At 50.9% G+C, this 18,277-nt stretch overlaps 1 protein-coding gene across 4 annotated transcripts in view; it reads left to right on the plus strand.

The window, feature by feature from the left end:
- Positions 1-7,700: 7,700 nt before the first annotated feature.
- Positions 7,701-18,277, plus strand: part of PI4KB (phosphatidylinositol 4-kinase beta) — a gene marked incomplete at both ends in the record, with an annotated part of 28,366 nt that continues 17,789 nt past the window's right edge. For 2 of the 4 annotated variants that reach the window (XM_080693270.1, XM_080693271.1), the window contains 3 exons: positions 7,722-8,627; positions 14,376-14,420; positions 17,476-17,703. In XM_080693270.1, the coding sequence (XP_080549396.1) occupies positions 7,722-8,627; positions 14,376-14,420; positions 17,476-17,703 (1,179 nt within the window). Of the gene's footprint in view, positions 8,628-14,375; positions 14,421-17,475; positions 17,704-18,277 lie in introns of all 4 variants that reach the window. The other 2 variants (XM_080693273.1, XM_080693272.1) reach the window with 2 other exon arrangements.

Here is an 18,277-nt window from a genome sequence, read left to right on the forward strand (position 1 = left end):
GCAAAGGGCCTCACTAAGTACCCTATTTTTCCACCTCTCATGAGCCACCTGAAAGAATCCCTTCAAAGGAGAGGAGAGGCAGGCATGGTGGCTTGTGTCTGTAATCACAGCTACTTAGCAGTCTGAGGCAGGGAGACTGTATATTGGAGCCACCAGCATGAGCAATTTAGCAAATCCTTGTTTCAAAATGAAAAGCAAAAAGATTGGGGGTGTAGCTTAGTGGTAGAGCACCCTGGCTTTAACCCTCATTACTGAAATAAATAAATGAATGGAAGAAGAAAATTGAGCTTGCCTCTTGCTTGGAGGAAGAGTACTAGATAAGATGATCTCTTAAAAACCATTCTAGCTGGGCGTGGTGGCGCATGCTTGTAATCCCTGCACTTGGGAGGCGGAGACAGGAGGATTGCGCAGGTTCGAAGCCAGCCTCTCTAGCTTAAGAGACCCTGTTTTCAAATAAAAATATAAAAATAGGTCTGGGAGTGGAACCCCAGTACCACCAAAAAAAAAAAAAGAATTCTAAGCCAGGCATGGTGGTGCATGCTTATAATCCCAATACTTTGGAGGCTGAGACAGGAAGACTATAGGTTTGAGGACAGCCTCAGAGCTCCTTAGGCCTTCTGCAATTTAGTGAGACCCTGTTTCAAAATAAAAGAATAAACTATAGGGCTGGAGGTAGAATGCCCCGGGTTCCACCCCTAGTACTGAAAAAAAAAAAAAAAAAAAAAGCTATTCTACGAAAATGCAGGAACATGTAAAAACCTCAGGCTTGGTAGTCCATGGGAAAAGATGTGAAGAAGGGAAGGTAATTAACTGGCTGAGGGGCTCTTCCTCATCCTGTCCTGGCCGGGACCAGTCCAGTAAGTCCTTTGATGGAGGTCAGTGTAAGGTTGTTTGCCTCAACTGTCTTGGGGTGAGGAGATGCAGGAAGCCAGGTGAAGTGGTAGCGCCCCCTCCCTCCGGAGCCCTCTGCAGACGTGTATAGAGCACATGTGTGCATACTCGCCCGTCTCACTGTGCTCTGCCCTGCCCTGCAGTAACTCCTGATGCTCAGACTGTATTCCCTGCTTCACCCAGCTGTCAGCACCCTCCTGCAGGCTCCCAGCCCCTTCCCCTCCCTAGGAGCTGCCTGGGGCAGGGGAAGCCTCTGCTTTTCCTCTTCCAGTCTGTCTGGGATGAGAGTTGAGGCCCCTGGTTTGAAGCAGGGAGCCTCAGTTGTCTGGATGTCCTTGAGGGGTACAGGAGTCACTGAATATTAAAGGTCTGGATTTTCTTTTCTTATTTTTTTCATTATTCCTCTGACTGATGAGGGGGAGGGTGGTAAATATGGAGCTTGTTCCTTCTCCTTTTCTTTTGCTCTTTCTTTGTTTCTTTTTGCTACTGGAGATTGAGCCCAGGGGCATTCCTTCTACCTCTGAGCTACAGTTTCAGCCCTATTTTATTTTTTATTTTGAAACAAAGTCTCGTCCCCAGCCATGGTGGCACACACTTGTAATCCCAGCGCTTGGGAGGCTGAGACAGGAGGATCGCACAGGTTCAAAGCCAGCCTCAGCTACTGAGTGAGGCTCTCGGAAACTTAGTGAGACCCTGTTTCCAAATAACCTATAAAATAGGTCTGGGAGTATAGCCCAGAGGTAGAAAAGCCCTTGGGTTCCACCCCAGTATCACCAAAAAACAAAAAACAAAAAACAAAAAAAAAAAAACCAGAGTCTCACCAAATTGCTGAGGCTGGTGGCAAACGTTCAATCCTTCTGACTCAGCCTCCCAAGTACTGGGATTGCAGGTGTAATCACCACGCCCAGCTTAGTCTTTTAACTTACTTTAGAATGGTTAACCATTTTAGGTGTATTTTCTTTGCATTTGAAAGTGAATAAATTGACGTTGAGGGCCATGTGGACTTGGGTGGTGAAGAATCTCTTCTTTATTTCTACTGTCTAAATCACCAGACCGCCCACCCTGTTTCCTCCAGCACTCCTCCCATGACATACTTCAGGTGCAGGCAGCCCCGAGTCCCCAGAGCCAGGAGAGGCCCAGCCCCAGTTTGGTGGTTTCTAGTGGCAGAGCTGCTTATTTAGGAGAGGAATCTGGTTTTCCTGCACCTCCTGATGTGCTATGGTTCCCTGGGGAAGAAAGGATGTGAATTGCAGAGTCCGTTCACTGGGGAATCCTCTGAACACTGTGATGTAGGCTTCCTAGCTGAGCCCTGGGACTTTGTCTTTGGGATGAAAGTAACCTTGCCTGCCTTCCTGGAGCCAGTAGTAATCCCAATTGTGATTAACTGGGGCAGGAATCTGCTGAATTTGCTAGCGAGGTCTAAGACCCTTTATGTGAGAAAATGTCTGAACATCTCCTATGAAAATGTGGGTTTGCATTTGTGTATGTGTGTGTGGTGGGTGCTGGGGATCCAACCCAGGACTTCGCACGTGCCAGACAAGCGCTCTGCTTTTCAAGTTTTGAAAAATGGGCTTTTAGGAGCTTTTGGTGACTTGGAGTCTCTGAAGTAGAGGGAAAAAGGAAGGATGGACCAAGCATAGATGTTCAGAAAAATATTGAGTTGCTTACAAAGGATGCTTGAGGCCACCTTATGAGCCTCTAAGCAGACCTAAAAGGTAGAGGTCCCAGTTGAACTAAAGTGACCCTGTAATGAGGGTGGCCTTAAAGGTGTGGCGGGGAGTGATTAATGCTTCCTTCATATTATTATTCCTGTGCAGCCCATAGTGGCGAGTAGAGACAGATCCACAGGCCGCCATGCTGGTTCTACTGCTCCGAGGGCACTGCCTGGCTTCGGGAGAGCACAGGAAGAGAGTTGCCAGCCTCTTACTGATACCAAGCTCAAACTGCATCAGAAAGACGAACCTTTTTTTTTTTTTTTTTTTTTTTGCTTTGGTACTGGAGATTGAACCCAGGGACGTTCTACCTCTGGGCCGCACCTGTTTCTTTTTACTTTTTATTATTTATTTATTTATTTATTTATTTTTGCAGTACTGGGGATGGAACCCAGGGCATTCTACTTCTGAGCTACACCCTCAGCCCTACTTTTTAATTTTTTATTTTGAAACAGGGTCTCACTGAGTTACAAAGGGCCTCACTAAGTAGCTGAGGCTGTTCATGAACCACGATACTCCTGTCTCAGCTTCCCGAATGCTGGGATTACAAGCGTGTGCCACCACGCCTGGCTTTACTTTTTATTTTGAAACAGGATCTCACTAAGTTGCTGAGGCTGGTCTCAAACCTATGATCCTCCTGTCTCATCCTCCCAAGTACAGGGATTACTGGGATGAACTACTTGCTTGACAGACTTGAGAGGCAGATGAGCTAAAGTATTCTTTTTTGTTGATCTCAAAACAGAAGAATTCCCCATCTGTCTACCTACAAAACTTTAGTGGTCACTGCTGGGAAATGGGAGCTGGGCTATGTGATATTGAGCAGAGGAAAGCAACCTTGACACTTCACATTTTCAGAGGCCAAGAGAAAGCACTGGAAGGGTGGTGGGAGGAATCAGGGCTTCCCAGATGACTGGAGAGAGAGAGAGAGAGAGAGAGAGAGAGAGAGAGAGAGAGAGAGAGAGAGTGTGTGTGTGTGTGTGTGTGTGTGTGTGTGTGTGTGTGTGTGTGTGTGTTACTAGGGATGGAACCCAGGCGCCTTCTACCTCTGGGCTGCACTCCCAGACATATTTTATATTTTGTTTGGAAACAGGGTCTCACTAAGTAGCTGAGGCTGGCTTCAAACCTTCATACCTGGCGAGCCTCTTGTCTCAGCTTCTCAAGTACTGGGATTACAAGCATGCGCCACCACGCCCAGCTGAGAATATGTATTCTCGTTTTCACCTACCAAAGTACAGGCAGGCAGGTCCACAGGATCAAAGGTGATATCACCAATACTGGAAAGTACCTGCATTCCAGCTCTATGAAAGCCTCTGCCTTCCTCTGGCTCACGCTCTGTGTCTGAGACTCAGACTATTTGCATGTTTGGGAGGAGGCCTTTGAGTCCATCATTGGCGAGAGCCAAATTCTGGAGCCAAGTTGATTGGACAGAATTTCCTCTGTTCTTCACTGATTCTCCTGATGTGAATTTGGCGAGGCTCTGAAGACCTGCTCTTGGAGGGCGGTGGCTTTTATCAGCAGTGTCCTCTGTCTCAGTTATGATTCCTATTCCTCTCTGTTCTTTAGAAGTTCTAGACCCATGAGTCCCAACTGATTTCTTTTCTTTCCTTTTTTTTTTTTTTTTTTTTTTGGTGGTACCGGGTATGAAACCTAGGGGCATTCTACCTCCGAGCTACACCCCCAGCCCTATATTTTATCCTTTTTATTTTGAAATGGTATCACTGAGTTGCAGAGGCCTCACTAAGTAGCCGAGGATGGCCAGGAACCTTCGATCCTCCTAAAAAGTGTGCGCCACCACACCCGGCCTCTTTTTGCCTTCTTACAGCCCCTCCAGTTCTTGGAGTGTGTGTATGATAGTGGGGAAAGTAGTGTTGGCATAGGAGAGGGCTGTCATCGATGTCTTCAAAGCTGAGTCTCAAGTTGGGCATGGTAGTGTATACTTGTAATCCCAGTACTTGGGAGGCTGAGACATGAGGGTCATGGGTTTGCAGGCAGCCTCTGCAACTTAGTAAGACTCTGTTTCAAAATTTAAAAAAAGAAGGCCGGGCGTGGTGGCGCACGCTTGTAATCCCCGTGCTTGGGAGGCAGAGACAGGAGGATCGCGCAGGTTCGGAGCCAGCCGCACGCACTGGCTTAGGAGACCCTGTTTCCAAAATGAAAAATGTAAAAAAATAGGTCTGGGAGTGTAGCCCGGAGGTAGAAGGGCTTCCAGGAACCCCAGTACCACCAAAAAAAAAAAAAAATTAAAAAAAAAATTTAAAAAAAGAATAAAATAGGGCTGGGGGTATAGTCAGAGGTAGAATGCCCCTGGGTTCCATCCCCAATACCACACACACACAAAGAAGAGTCTCAAACAACTCATGTAAAACTCTGCACATCTCTTATAAAATTACATGTGCATGTGCAAGCGTGCACACACACATTGTTTACTAACAATTTAACTGGCATTCACTGAGTACTACCACGTGCCATAGTGTGAGCTCTTTTCATACATGCAAACTTGCTGCTTTTACACGGCAATCACAAGAAATAGGGATCCCCCCCCCCAATTTGCAGTTGAGGAAACTGAAACTCAGAAGACACGTGGCTTGCATAAATTTATACCTCCCATAAACGCAGAGCAAGGATTTCGAACCCCAGCCTGTTTTCCTCCAAGCCCAGGGCTCCTTCCACTTGTGCTTCAGCTGCCACAGCACTGAGAAAGGGTGCGATGTTGTGAAACCAAACACGCAGAAGTGGCCCTGCTGCAGCAGGGCGAGGACAGGTTGTTGTAGAGCTATTTCTGTCTTTCTTTTTTTTGTTTTAAATTTTGTGGTACTGGGGATTGAACCAAGGGGCATTCTGAGCAGTACTACAGCCTTATGCCTTATTATTTTATTATTTATTTATTTATTTATTTTTGCGGTACTGGAGATGGAACCCAGGGGCATTTTACCTCCAAGCTGTAGCCCCAGCCTTATATTTTTATTCTTTTTTTTTTTTTGGTGGTACTAGGGGTGGAACCCAGAGGCTTTCTACCTCCGGGCTATACTCCCAGACCTATTTTATATTTTATTTGGAAACAGGGTCTCACTAAGTAGCCGAGGCTGGCTTTGAATCTGTGCAGTCCTCCTGTCTCAGCCTCCCAAGCACAGGGATTACAAGCGTGCGCTACCACACCTGGCTTATTCTTTATTTTGAAACAGTCTCACTAAGTGTCAGAGAGCCTCACTAAGTAGCTGAGGCTGGCTTTCAAACCTGTGCGATCCTCCTGTCTCAGCCTCCCAAGTACTGGGATTGCAAGTGTGCGCCACCACACCTGGATTTTTACTATTGTTGTTTTCATTATTATTTGCGGTACTGGGGAATGAACCCAGGGGCATTCTACCATTGAGCTACATACCCAGCCCTATTTTTTTTTTTTTTTTTTTTTTTTTTTGGTGGTACTGGGAGTGGAACCCAGAGGCTTTATACCTCTGGTCTGTACTTCCAGACCTATTTTATAGTTTTTTGTTGGAAAGTGGGTCTCACTAAGTTGCTGAAAGCCTCACTCAGTAGCTGAGGCTGGCTTCGAACCTGTGCATTCCTCCTGTTTTAGCCTCCCAAGCGCGGGGATTACAAGCGTGTGCCACCACACCTGGCTTATTCTTTATTTTGAAACAGGGTCTCACCAAGTTGCAGAGGGCCTCACTAAGTAGCTGAGACTGGTGGCAAACCTGCAATCTTCCTATCTCAGCCTCCTAAGTACTGGGATTAACAGCCTGCAGCCTCCTAAGTACTGGGATTACCAGCATGCGCCACCACGCCCAGCTTAGAGCTGATTTGTTCTAAGTGAATCCTGGCACGGTATTTGCTGGCCCTTATTCCCTCGGAGCTATGAATCTAAAAGGGAAGGGAAGAAAGTACCCGTAACTAGAAAAATGCACCAGGGCCAGGTGTGGTGGTGCATGCTTATGATACCAGTATTTGGGAGGTTACCTAGGAAGATTGCAGGTTTCAGGACAGCCTCAGCAAGTAGTGAGACTCATTAACCTAGCAAGACCCTGTTTCAAAAATAAAAATAAGCTGGGCATGGTGGCACACGCTTGCAATGCTAATATTTGGGAGCCTGTGGGTTTGATTCCCAGTTACACACACACACAAATAAATATATAAAATAAAAATAATAAAAATAAGCCAGGTGTGGTGAAGAGACACTAAGACTTCAATACTAAACAAAGGTGCGTTGAGCTGAGCTGTGCAGGGTCACTGTGTGGAGTTTATACGGGTGAGGAAATAGTGTGTGTGTGTGTGGGGGGGGGTTTGGTGGTACTGGGGTTCCTGGAAGCCCTTCTACCTCTGGGCTGCACTCCCAGAACCTATTTTATATTTTTATTTGGAAACAGGGTCTCTTAAGCCAGCTCAGCTGGCTTCCCACATGATCCTCCTGTCTCTGCCTCCCATGCCTCCACGCCCGGCCGGGGAAATAGTTTTAAATGGTAAAGAAAATGATTCCGGCAATTTGAAAAGGGAGACAGGGATTTGCAAGAGGTTAGGAAAGTATTTGAAGAGCCGGGCGTGGCCACACACAGTAGTAATCCCTTCACTAGAGAGGCCAAGACTGGAGGATCTCAGAGTCAAGGCCAGCCTCAGTAAGTCTGGAGAATTTCATCAACCTAGGGAGGTCCTGTTTCAAAATAAAAAAAATTAAATTGGGCTGGGGGTGCAGCTCGGAGGTGGAATGCTGCTGGGCTCGATTCCTAGTACCACAAAAAAGGACATACAAAGTATGTGAAGAATTAAGGACAAGGGAATAAGACCCAGATTGCTCCCCAGTTTCCTTGAGGAATTGATAAGCTCATCTAACCGTAACACGGACAAAGCATCATTTCGCAAGTCTAAGCTAAGAGCTGAGGCCGAGCTAGGTAAGTGCAGAAGGAAAACCCTAGTCAAGTGGCGGCAGGGCAGGCGGGCACCCCGGGGGAGATGACTTTTCATCTGATCTTGAAGGAATCCAGGACAGAAAGAGAAGGTGCCTGGGAAGGTTTCATGACAAAAGGAAGAGCTGAGGACAGTGCCACTAACCAGCGCGTGTAATGTCTCCCTTTCTGTCCCTTTCTCCCTCCCTCCTGTAGCTTGGAAGCTCGAGGTCTGGCCATAGCCATGGGAGACACGGTGGTGGAGCCTGCCCCCCTGAATCCAACTTCTGAGCCTCCTCCTGGCCCAGCAGGGAATAGCGGGAGCTCCCTGCTAAGTGTCATCACAGAGGGGGTCGGGGAGCTGTCGGTGATTGACCCCGAGGTAGCCCAGAAGGCCTGCCAGGAGGTGCTGGAGAAAGTCAAGCTTTTACACGGAGGTGTGGCCGTCTCAGGCAGAGGCAGCCCGCTGGAGCTGGTCAACGGGGATGGTGTGGACAGCGAGATCCGTTGCCTGGATGATCCACCTGCCCAGATCCAGGAGGAGGAAGATGAGATGGGGGCCACTGTGGCCTCGGGCACAGCCAAGGGAGGCAGAAGGCGGCGGCAGAACTCGGCCAAGCAGTCTTGGCTGCTGAGGCTGTTCGAGTCGAAACTGTTTGACATCTCTATGGCCATTTCTTACTTGTATAACTCCAAGGAGCCTGGTGTGCAAGCCTACATCGGCAACCGGCTCTTCTGCTTTCGCAACGAGGACGTGGACTTCTACCTGCCCCAGCTGCTCAACATGTACATCCACATGGACGAGGACGTGGGCGATGCCATCAAGCCCTACATGGTCCACCGCTGCCGCCAGAGCGTCAACTTCTCCCTTCAGTGCGCCCTGCTGCTCGGGGCCTACTCTTCCGACATGCACATTTCCACTCAGCGACACTCCCGTGGGACCAAGCTGCGCAAGCTGATCCTCTCAGATGAGCTGAAGCCGGTCCACCGGAAGAGGGAGCTGCCCTCCTTGAGCCCGGCCCCCGACACGGGGCTGTCTCCCTCCAAAAGGACTCACCAGCGCTCCAAGTCAGATGCCACCGCCAGCATCAGCCTCAGCAGCAACCTGAAGCGGACCGCCAGCAACCCGAAAGTCGAGAATGAGGACGAGGTAAAACTGGGGAGGCGCCGGGCGGGCGGGGGGTGGCGGCTGCACGGAGACAGGGCATCGTGCAGAGGGTGGCTCTGTCCTTTCTGTCCTTCCCTGTTTCATTTCACTGATAAAAGCATGGAATGTTAGAAGGGAAAAAGGCCTTATCTTTCATGTATTCCAGCTGACTCACTTTACAGGAGAGTAGAGACCCGGAAAGATAAGGTGACTCGCCCCGGGTCATGTAGCTAAGGCCCAGGCGGATGCTCCAGACCAGCCAGAGCTGTCTCCACACCCACCCTGCTGAGCACCCACTGCGTGCTCCCCGGAACTCTGGCCCACATGCTCTCCTCTGGCTGCAGTGGGGTAGCCACGGAGCCTCTCAGTGCAGCGGTCCAGCGAAGGGAAAACGGCCACAGCCCTTGCGAGCCGGGAGGGAGGATGTTAAATAGAACCGCAGCTTCATCCTCGGGCCACTCCTCATACTCCTGTGTGTGTCAACATAGGGTGAGGCTCGTTCCTGTCACCGAGGCACCTGCAGAATGTCCCCTTGCCCCCTTTCCTCCTGGAGAAGAGTGCCTCACTAGTGTCTTTCCCTGTCATCTGGGAGAAGAACAAGGGGGAGAGAGAAGCCATCTTGGTAGAGTCAATCTAGTGCTGAGCACTGGCCTGTGGCTGGGGAGAAGAGGCCACGGCAGCAGCGGGGGCCTCCAGCCCAGAGCTGGAGGAGAGGAGGAGAGCAGAGGCGCAGCCTCCACTCCACACTGGACAGCGAGCAAGGAAAGTCGCCAGTGGACAGCCGGGTTCCACGGCCTGCTGTCCCAGCCAGACAATGGCGCCCCACTCCTCTCCCATTCGCCATTTTGGCTGGGCTCCCACCCTGGCCGCCGGCCCAGCCTAGAAAAGAAGGGAGGAAAAAACTGAGGAATTTGCACTGTTGGGAAATGTGTATGGCCGTGGTCCCGGATCTGCCTCTGTGGGGCATAACCCACCCACGCTTTTGATACAATGGGACTTCTCTCAAGTAGACAGAGGTCAGACTGGCCAAGGGAGGGGAGACCGCAGAGCCTGCTGTCCCCAGAGAGTGAATTTTATCACGATGATTTAATAACGGTGTAGCTCAAAGCACTGACATTTACTGAGTACTTACTGTGTGCCAGGCATCATGCCAGGTGCTTTCTGTTTAATCCTCACAACAACCATAACAGACAGTTATTATATCGCCAATGAAGAAACCGAGGCTTAGCGGTTAAGTGAAGCTGGCGTAGTGGCGCACGCTTGTGATCCCAGGGCTCGGGAGGCTGAGACAGTAAGATGGCAGGTTTGAGACCAGCCGCAGAAACTTAACAAGGCCACCTGCAACTTAGAGACCCTGTTTCAAGATATAAAAAAAATAAAAATAGAGCTGGGGTATAGCTCAGAGGTAGAATATACCTGGGTTCATCCCCAGTACTACAACAAACAAACAAACAAAAAAAAAAAAAAAAAAAAAAAAACAGTGATTTGCCCAAAGTCTCTCAACTGGTGAATGGCAGACCAGGACCCAGATCACAGCTATGGGTGGTAATCCTTCAGCTGAGTTACGTTGGTTATTTCTCAGTGTCTGCCTCAGAAACCATTGGGTAAACAGCTTATACTGTGGCCATCTGCACTTCCACCTCCATGCACAAGCCCAGCCTGTTTTCAGAACCGAAAGGGTCCATTTCATTTCTGTTCATGTTTAACAGCAGAGCCCAAGGGTCCATCAAAGGAGGTTGTCCCAATTCTTGTAGGACTAAACTCACGAAGCATTCGAGAGCTGCCTCGGGGGGTCCAGCCTGTGGCAGTGTGAGCGCTGGAGGTGAATTCCTTGGTGCCTCTTCTCACATGTGGCTTTTCTCTGCCTCTACTGTGTGGTCCTCATCTTAGGCCAGAGAAGCAGAAGCCCTGGGGCGTCTCCTACCCAGCACTGATCCTGGGTCCCTCTTCCTAGCATCTGACTTCTGCCCTGGGATGATGGATGCTCCCAGAGGCAGGGATTCTGTGAGCACTTAATTCTCAAGGGTGGATTCTCCAGCTGCCATGCTTCCCAACCTTATCTTGGGTCACTAGATCCAGAAAAGGAAGGAGATGCCACGGCCCCAAGTCCCTCCTGGCCTATCTGATACTGGCAGAATGAGACACCCGAATCCACCATGGCTACTCAGGAAGAGAGGCAGACAGGACAGAAATGTGAATATACTCGTTCCTGAGCGCTGGGGTCTTCAGCGGAGGGGAGACCCCCTGGGCTCGTTGAGGATATGTCTGACAAGGCCTTTATCCCCCAGCACTGAGGGAACACCGTGGGAAGGTACCAGGCACTTTCTGCTCTCCCTCTGCGCCCATCCCGCAGCACTCTTTGACTTAGCAGTTACTTACTGACCTTGCACAATGTGTAAAGCCCTGTTAGGAAGTCAGCAAAGGGTGAGAAATAAGATGCTGGTCCCTCTAGGAACTGGTAGGGGAATATGAAAACTCCAACGTCTAGAGAACTAGTTAGCTGTGTCCTAGACGGGCTGGGCGGCGCACGCTTGTAATCCCAGCCCTTGGGGAGCTGAGACAGGAGGATTTCAGGAGGTTGCGGGACAGCCTCCGCAAAGAGTGAGGCTCTTATGAACCTGGCAAGACCTTGTTTCAAAATAAAAATAAAGCCAGGTGTGGTTGCGCATGCTTGTAATCCCAGGAGGACCACAGCTTTGTGGCCAGCCGCAGCTACTTAGTGAGGCCCTGCTTCAAAAATAAAGAATAGGAACAAAAAATAGGGGTGGGGGTGTAGCTCAGAGATAGAATGCCACTTGGTTCAATCCCCAGTACCACAAAATAAATGGGCTAGGAATATAGCTTGGAGGTAGAATACCCCTGGGTTCAGTCCCCAGTCACACACACACACACACACACACACACACACACACACAATTTCCTGTTCACAAGTGGGAAGTAGACATCTTACTAAATAAAAGTGCATCAGGGGATGGTGGTACACGCTTGTAATCCCAGCATTTGGGAGGCTGAGACAAGAGGATCACAGTTCACGGACAGCCTCAGCTACTTAGGCCCATTGCAACTCAGTGAGACCCTGTTTCAAAATAAAGAATAAAAAATAGGGCTGGAGGTGTCTCTTGGAGATAGATTGCCCTTGGGTTCCATCCCCAATACTGCAAAAAGTAAAAAATAAAATAAAAATAAAAAGTAAGCCAGGCATGGTGGTGCATACTTACAATCCCAGTACTTGAGAGGCTGAGACAGAATTGCAGATTTGTGGCCAGTCTCAGCTACTTAGGCCCTCCCCAACATAGTGAGACCCTGTCTCAAAAATAAAGAATAAGCCATGCATGGTGGCGCATGCTTGTAATCCCAGCACTTGGGAGGCTGACACAGGAGGATCACACAGGTTTGAAGCCAGCCTCAGCTACTTAGTGAGGCTGTCAGCAACTTAGTGAAACCCTGTTTCCAAATAAAGTATAAAATAGGGCTGGAGGGGTAGCCCAGAGGTAGAAAGCCCATGGGCTTCACCCCCCAGTACCACACACACACAAAAAAAAAGAAAAATAAAGAATAAACCAGGTGTTGTGGTGTTTGCTTGTGATCCCAGGACTTGGGAGGCTAAGACAGGAGGATCATGGGTTTGAAACCAGCCTCCAGAACAAGAAAAGAAGTTTTTAGTTTTTATTTTAATTTTTACCAGGCTTCCCAAGGAACTCTGCCCAGGAAGTTTCCTTCCCATTTGTAACCAAATGATAAACGTTCTGGCCTAGAGTGGGGCGCAGGGCTAGAGAGGGATCGGGCCCGCCCCACCCCACACAGAGTGCTAAGTAGATGAGGCCGTCTTTTCAGGACTGCAACCTTTGTACAGAGAAATCTGCCGCGTGTCGCGCTGGATGCCCGTGGCCCGGCCTGTACTGCGCGATGTCAGCCTCTTGGCCCCAGCCTCACTCCTGGGAGCTGACTCAGTCAGTGACTCAGGCCCAGGGAACAGGGCAGGCTGCACTACACCTCCCTTCCTCTGAGCTGCTGATGAGGCTGGCGTGTGGCTCGCCTCTGCCTGCTGTTCCTTCCCAGCCAGCTCCTGGCTAGAAATTGAACCACCAACTTAGAATGGACTGGCATTCTCGCTGCCTCAGTCCTCCCCCGACCTGGACCACAGTGGAAGAATGACGGCCTTAGGGAAGTGTTACCAAGTGTGGCTTCTTTCTCAAAGTATTCTGCTCAGATTCTTCAAAGGCCTGCTGGGCGCAGTGGCACACACTTGTGATCCCAGTACTTGAGAGGCTGAGACAGGAGGATCACAGGCGCAGAGCCAGCCGTAGCAACTTATCAAGGCCCATAGCAACCTCATGAGACCCTGTTTCCAAATAAATAAATTGGGCTAGAGGTGTAGCATGGGGGTCAAATGCCTCTGGGTTCAATCCTCAGTACCAAAAAAAGAAACCGAGCGTAGTGGTGCACGCTTGTAACCCCTGCATTCGGGAGGCTGAGACAGGATCATGGTTCACAGACAGCCTCAGCTACTTAGTGAGGTCCTTTTTAAACTCAGTGAAACCCTGTTTCAAAATAAACCCTGTTTAAAAATAAAGAATAAAAAATAGGGCTGGCAGTGTCACTTGGAGGTAGAACGCCCCTGGGTTTCATCCCTAGTACTGCAAATAATTTTTCAAAAAAGAAAGGAAGCAAGGAAGGAAATAAAGAGAAGGAAGGAAGAAAAGAAAGAAAAAAGGAAGAAAGGCCTGCCTGAAGGACCTCCAGCTAGAGTAGAACTGAAACCGTGGATTTAAGTTGATGCTGACAGTACAGTGTGCACTGCGCCCCTGCCCTAGGAGCTGTCAGGACTTTGCCTCCTGGCCAGGCCCCTCCCTCCCAGCACGCTGGCCGCTCACTGCCCTGGGACCCCATCAGAGAGCCCGTGCCCGCCCTGTGTGTCAGAGGGCCGAAGGAGTTCCCCAGCCGTCCCTCTCCATGCTGTTCATGGAACCTGATAAGACACAGGAAGGGGTGATGTTTACAGTGTTCCTGCACTGCGGCGGGGTGCAGGTGCTGGCCTTGCTAGTCAGCTTTCTAGGCTGGATTTTGCTAGGACCTGACTCCCCAACTTAAGTCAAAACGTAGTAGCTGAGCAGTGTGGTACACACCAGTAATCCCAGCTCTTGGAAGGCTGAGAGAGGAGGATCGCAGGTTCCATCCAGGCTCGGCAACTTAGGGAAATGTGTTGTAAAATAAGGGGCTGAGGGTATGGCGTAGAGGTAGAATGCCCCTGAGTTCCATCCCCAGTACCCCACCCCCCAAGAACAATTGTACTGCATTTATTGTCATTTGAAATGACCCGACAGGAAGCCCAAGGCGGCTCGGTAGCTGTGAGGTGAGTTTGTCCTCACCGCCACCCCGTCCAGCCCAGGGGCTCCGGCTCATTCATGGGTCTGGGTTGCCCTGTGTCACACAGGGTCACAGTCATGGCCAGGCCTTCTGGCTTCTCCTCACCGCCACCCCGTCCAGCCCAGGGGCTCCGGCTCATTCATGGGTCTGGGTTGCCCTGTGTCACACAGGGTCACAGTCATGGCCAGGCCTTCTGGCTTCTCCCATGCCTGGCCAGAATCGGAGCAGGTGGCATTTCGGAGTGACTCTGGTTCATTAAAGCAGGAAGGTGGAGCTGTAGGAGAGAAGCAGTGTTGGTGGCAGCTGTGGAGCTAAATTCTTTGCCTTTGTCTCTCCCTCCCTCCCTGCCCCTCCTCCTCCCCTCGCCCTCTGGCCCTTTCCCAGGAGCTCTCCTCCAGCACCGAGAGTATTGATAATTCATTCAGTTCCGTAAGTGGGGCCAGGCTGGGACTGGGTGGCAGGCTCCCCATGGCCGCGTTTCCTCTCCCGTCCTAGGTCTTCAGAGCCCCCAGGCTGAGGCCTCTTTGATTCCTTGGAGATCAGCTTCTCCCTGTCAGTTTCCCAGACCCTTGCCACGGGTCTCCCAGCCCCCTGTGCGGGTGCCTGCACCCAGGCGAGGATGAGCTCAGTGGGACCTTCTCTCAGGGACAACTGGAATGCCTCTGCTCCTCTGCTCCCAGCTCCTGGGTCTCTGGAGCAAACAGCTAGGAGAGAGGTAGGATTCACTCCTGGACAAGAGCCACGAAGTGCTTGGTAACCCCAGGATCCCGTTTCTCCCACACAGAGCCCTCCCCATGGCTTCTGCCATGGCACCATCAAATGTTTATTCAGCCTGCTAAATGCTAGGCCCTGTGCTGGCAGAGCCAGCTCCAGAAGGAACAGGGCCTGGAGGGAGGCTTTACCTCCCCACGGCCGCCTTTCTGTGCCTACAGCCACTTTCTTCCAGGTCGGAGTCTTCCCTCTCCCCAGCTCCCTGCCAGGATGGCCCTTAACCCCCCTCTCCTTTCTTATCCCTTCTGGACTGACCCCTGGCCCTCTGGTCCCACAGGGTCTGGACCCTTGTTGCTGGGCAAAGACGGGAGAGGAAATGCTGGACCCTCTGGGAGTTGGATGATTTCTTTACATTTTACTTTGTCTCCCCAGTCAGTTCTCTGTGTTCTGTGCCAGTGCCCTGTCAGTCATGACGCTATCTCCCTCTGTGTGGCAGAGCCTTCCCGGAGGCCTGGGTCACGCTGCCAGCGCGCTCCTGGAATTTAGGGTCCCTAGCTCAAATGCTGATCTGAGGGTGGGAAGGAACTGTGCCTTTTCTAAAGTCAGATGACTATGAATCGGTTGGGGGCGGGGGCCCTTGCACGGTGGCCACTTACCACCTGAGTGATGGACTAGGGGATCGGGCTGAAGGAGTGAGTCTTCAGAGTTCCTCTTCTGAAAGCCAGGCATGGTGGCGCACCTTGTAATCCCAGCATTTGAGAGGCGGAGACAAGAGGATCGCAGCTACTCAGCTACTTAGTGAGGCCCTCTGCAACTCCGTGAAACCCTGCTTCAAAATAAAGAATAAAAAACATTTCCTCTTTTGTTCTTTGGGGCCCCCAGGACATTTCCAGGGGGCCATAGAAACCCAATTCAATTGTCTTCCTTTTGTCTCTCTCTCAACCCTGCCCCCTCAAGCATTTCCAGCTGATTTGGGCGCCCTGCCTCATCCTGGTGGCCTGGCCCTCTAAGCCAGCAGCCTCCTCCCACGCGGGGAGAGGCTGAGAGGTGAGCTGCCCCACTGAGCTGCCTACTGGCAGAGCCGGTGCTGCGCAGCTCTCAGAAGCAGCTCTTTTTTTTTTTTTTTTTTTTTTTTTGCAGTGTGAGGGAGTGAAGGGCAGAAATTCTTAATCAGGAAACTAAGCAAGAAACGCTCAGAAAGGAAGAGAAAAGACCGAGGAGTAGTACAGTGCTGTTTCTATCAGAGGAGCAGCTGTTGAAGCTGGCTGGGACAGCCGAGGAGCAGGGGGGCTGCTTGAGAGAAAGCCCCCGTTCCCTGGACTGAGGCCAGAAACAGCTGTCTACAAGCCTGAGGCCACCCTGCCCCACCTTGCCCTGCAGGCTGATTTTGCCCTTAAAGTCACTGACCCCCGGGGGACCACCACACAGGCCTCGGCAGCAGCGAGCGCCTCCCACCCACCTGCCCATCCCCTCCCTGCACCTTCCTTTTCTTTGCTCCTTGGTTGCTCCCTCATGGATGCAAAGTTAGCCTATCATCTTCTCATCCCTGCATGCTTGACCCTTGGACCAGATGGGAGAGGGAGCCCTGGGAGGCTACAGAAGCCATTCCTGTGAAGAGTACATTCCTCCTTCAGAGGGGACGCTCCCCTGCAGAGCCCCCAGCAGGGATCCAGCCAGGGCCCAGATGGGGAGAGGGTAGCCTTCTCCTGGAGCTGGGCGAAGCACTTTTGGGTTTATGCAGCTCTTCTCTTGGGGCCCTGGTTGACATCTCTAGATGTTGTGCCCTGCCCCTCCTGAAGCCTTGGGACCAGCTGGGCATGGGGGTGCAGGCCTGTTATCCCAGTACTTGGGAGGCTGAGACAGGAGGATCACAGGTTTGAGAACAGCCTCAGCAAATTAGCAAGACTCTTTCTTAGCAACCTAGTGAGACTTTATTTATTTATTATTAATTTTTTTTTGGTGGTACTGGGGGTGGAACCCAGAGGCTTTCTACCTCCGGGCTATACTCCCAGACCCATTTTATATTTTATTTGGAAACCAAGTCTCACTAAGTTGCTGAGAGCCTCACTAAGTAGCTGAGGCTGGCTTTGAACCTGTGCGATCCTCCTGTCTCAGCCTCCCAAGCAGGGGGATTACAAGCGTGAGCCACCACGCCCGGCTTGCAACCTAATGAGACTTTAAAACAAAAATATAAAATAGGGCTAGGGTATAGCTCAGAGGTAGAGTGCCCCTGAGTTCAATCTCCAGTATTTTACACACATACACACACAGGTTGAGAAATTCTTTGAGGAGCTCAAGTCTGAGAGGAGAGGGGCACTTCCACGGAACTGGACTCATGGACTCTTTACCCTCAAGAAATAGTTCATCCATCCCTTGATGGGCTGAGCCAGAGTGGGAGCACATACCCGTAATCCCAGTACTTGAGAAGCTGAGGTGGGAGGATCCCAGGTTCATGGCCAGCCTCTGCGACTTAGGTCCTCCGCAACTCAGTGAAACCCTGTTTTCAAAATAAAAAATAAAGTAGGACTAGAAGTGTAGCTCTGAGGTAGAATGCCCCTGGGTTCAATCCCCAGTATCTATCTCTCCCTCGCTCTCATTCACACGCACACGCACGCACATGAATGGGCTGCTGTTCTCAGTTCAAGCTGATCTGGGTGTAGCAGGATCTGCCCCTGCCAAGACAGAGCTGTCCTAGGGCCCTGCGACAGGCGTGACTGAGGGCGACCACCTTTCTCTGCTTGCTTCATCTTTTGTCTCATCTCAACCCTTATAGCCTGTCCGACTGGCCCCTGAACGGGAATTCATCAAGTCCCTGATGGCAATTGGCAAGCGGCTGGCCACGCTCCCCACCAAAGAGCAGAAGACACAGCGGCTGATCTCAGAGCTTTCCCTGCTCAACCACAAGCTCCCTGCCCGCGTCTGGCTGCCCACCGCTGGCTTTGACCACCACGTGGTCCGCGTGCCCCACACACAGGCCGTCGTCCTCAACTCCAAGGACAAGGTAGGCGCGCGCTGGCCCGAATCCTCCCCGACCCACTCTGCCGCCAGCACTGCCCAGGGTCTGTGCGCATGCCCAGGGACTCCCCTGAGGACATCCTGGATGCCGCTCATAGTTCACACTGCGCATGGGACCCACGACTCGCCCCAGTGCTCTGGTGATCCCAGGAGCCCTCCTGTCCTTGTTTTTTATTTTTTTATAGTACTAGGGATTGAACCCAGGGGCATTCTACTTCTGAGCTACACCCTCCGCCCTGTTTTATTATTATTATTTATTTATTTGTTTGTTTATTTTTTGTGGTACTGGGGGTGGAACCCAGAGGCTTTTCTACCTCCGGGCTACACTCCCAGACCTGTTTGATACTTTATTTGGAAACAGGGTCTCACTAAGTTGCTGGGAGCCTTTCTAAGTAGCTGAGGCTGGCTTCGAACCCGTGCGATCCTCCTGTCTCAGCCTCCAAAGCACGGGGATTACAAGCATGTGCCACCACACCCGGCTTTATTCTTTATTTTTGAGACAGGGTCTCACTAAGTTGCAGAAAGCCTCACTAAGTAGCTGAGGCTGTCTGTGAACCATG

Source organism: Muscardinus avellanarius (assembly GCF_963383645.1).
Source record: "Muscardinus avellanarius genome assembly, chromosome: 3".
NCBI lineage: Eukaryota > Metazoa > Chordata > Mammalia > Rodentia > Gliridae > Muscardinus > Muscardinus avellanarius.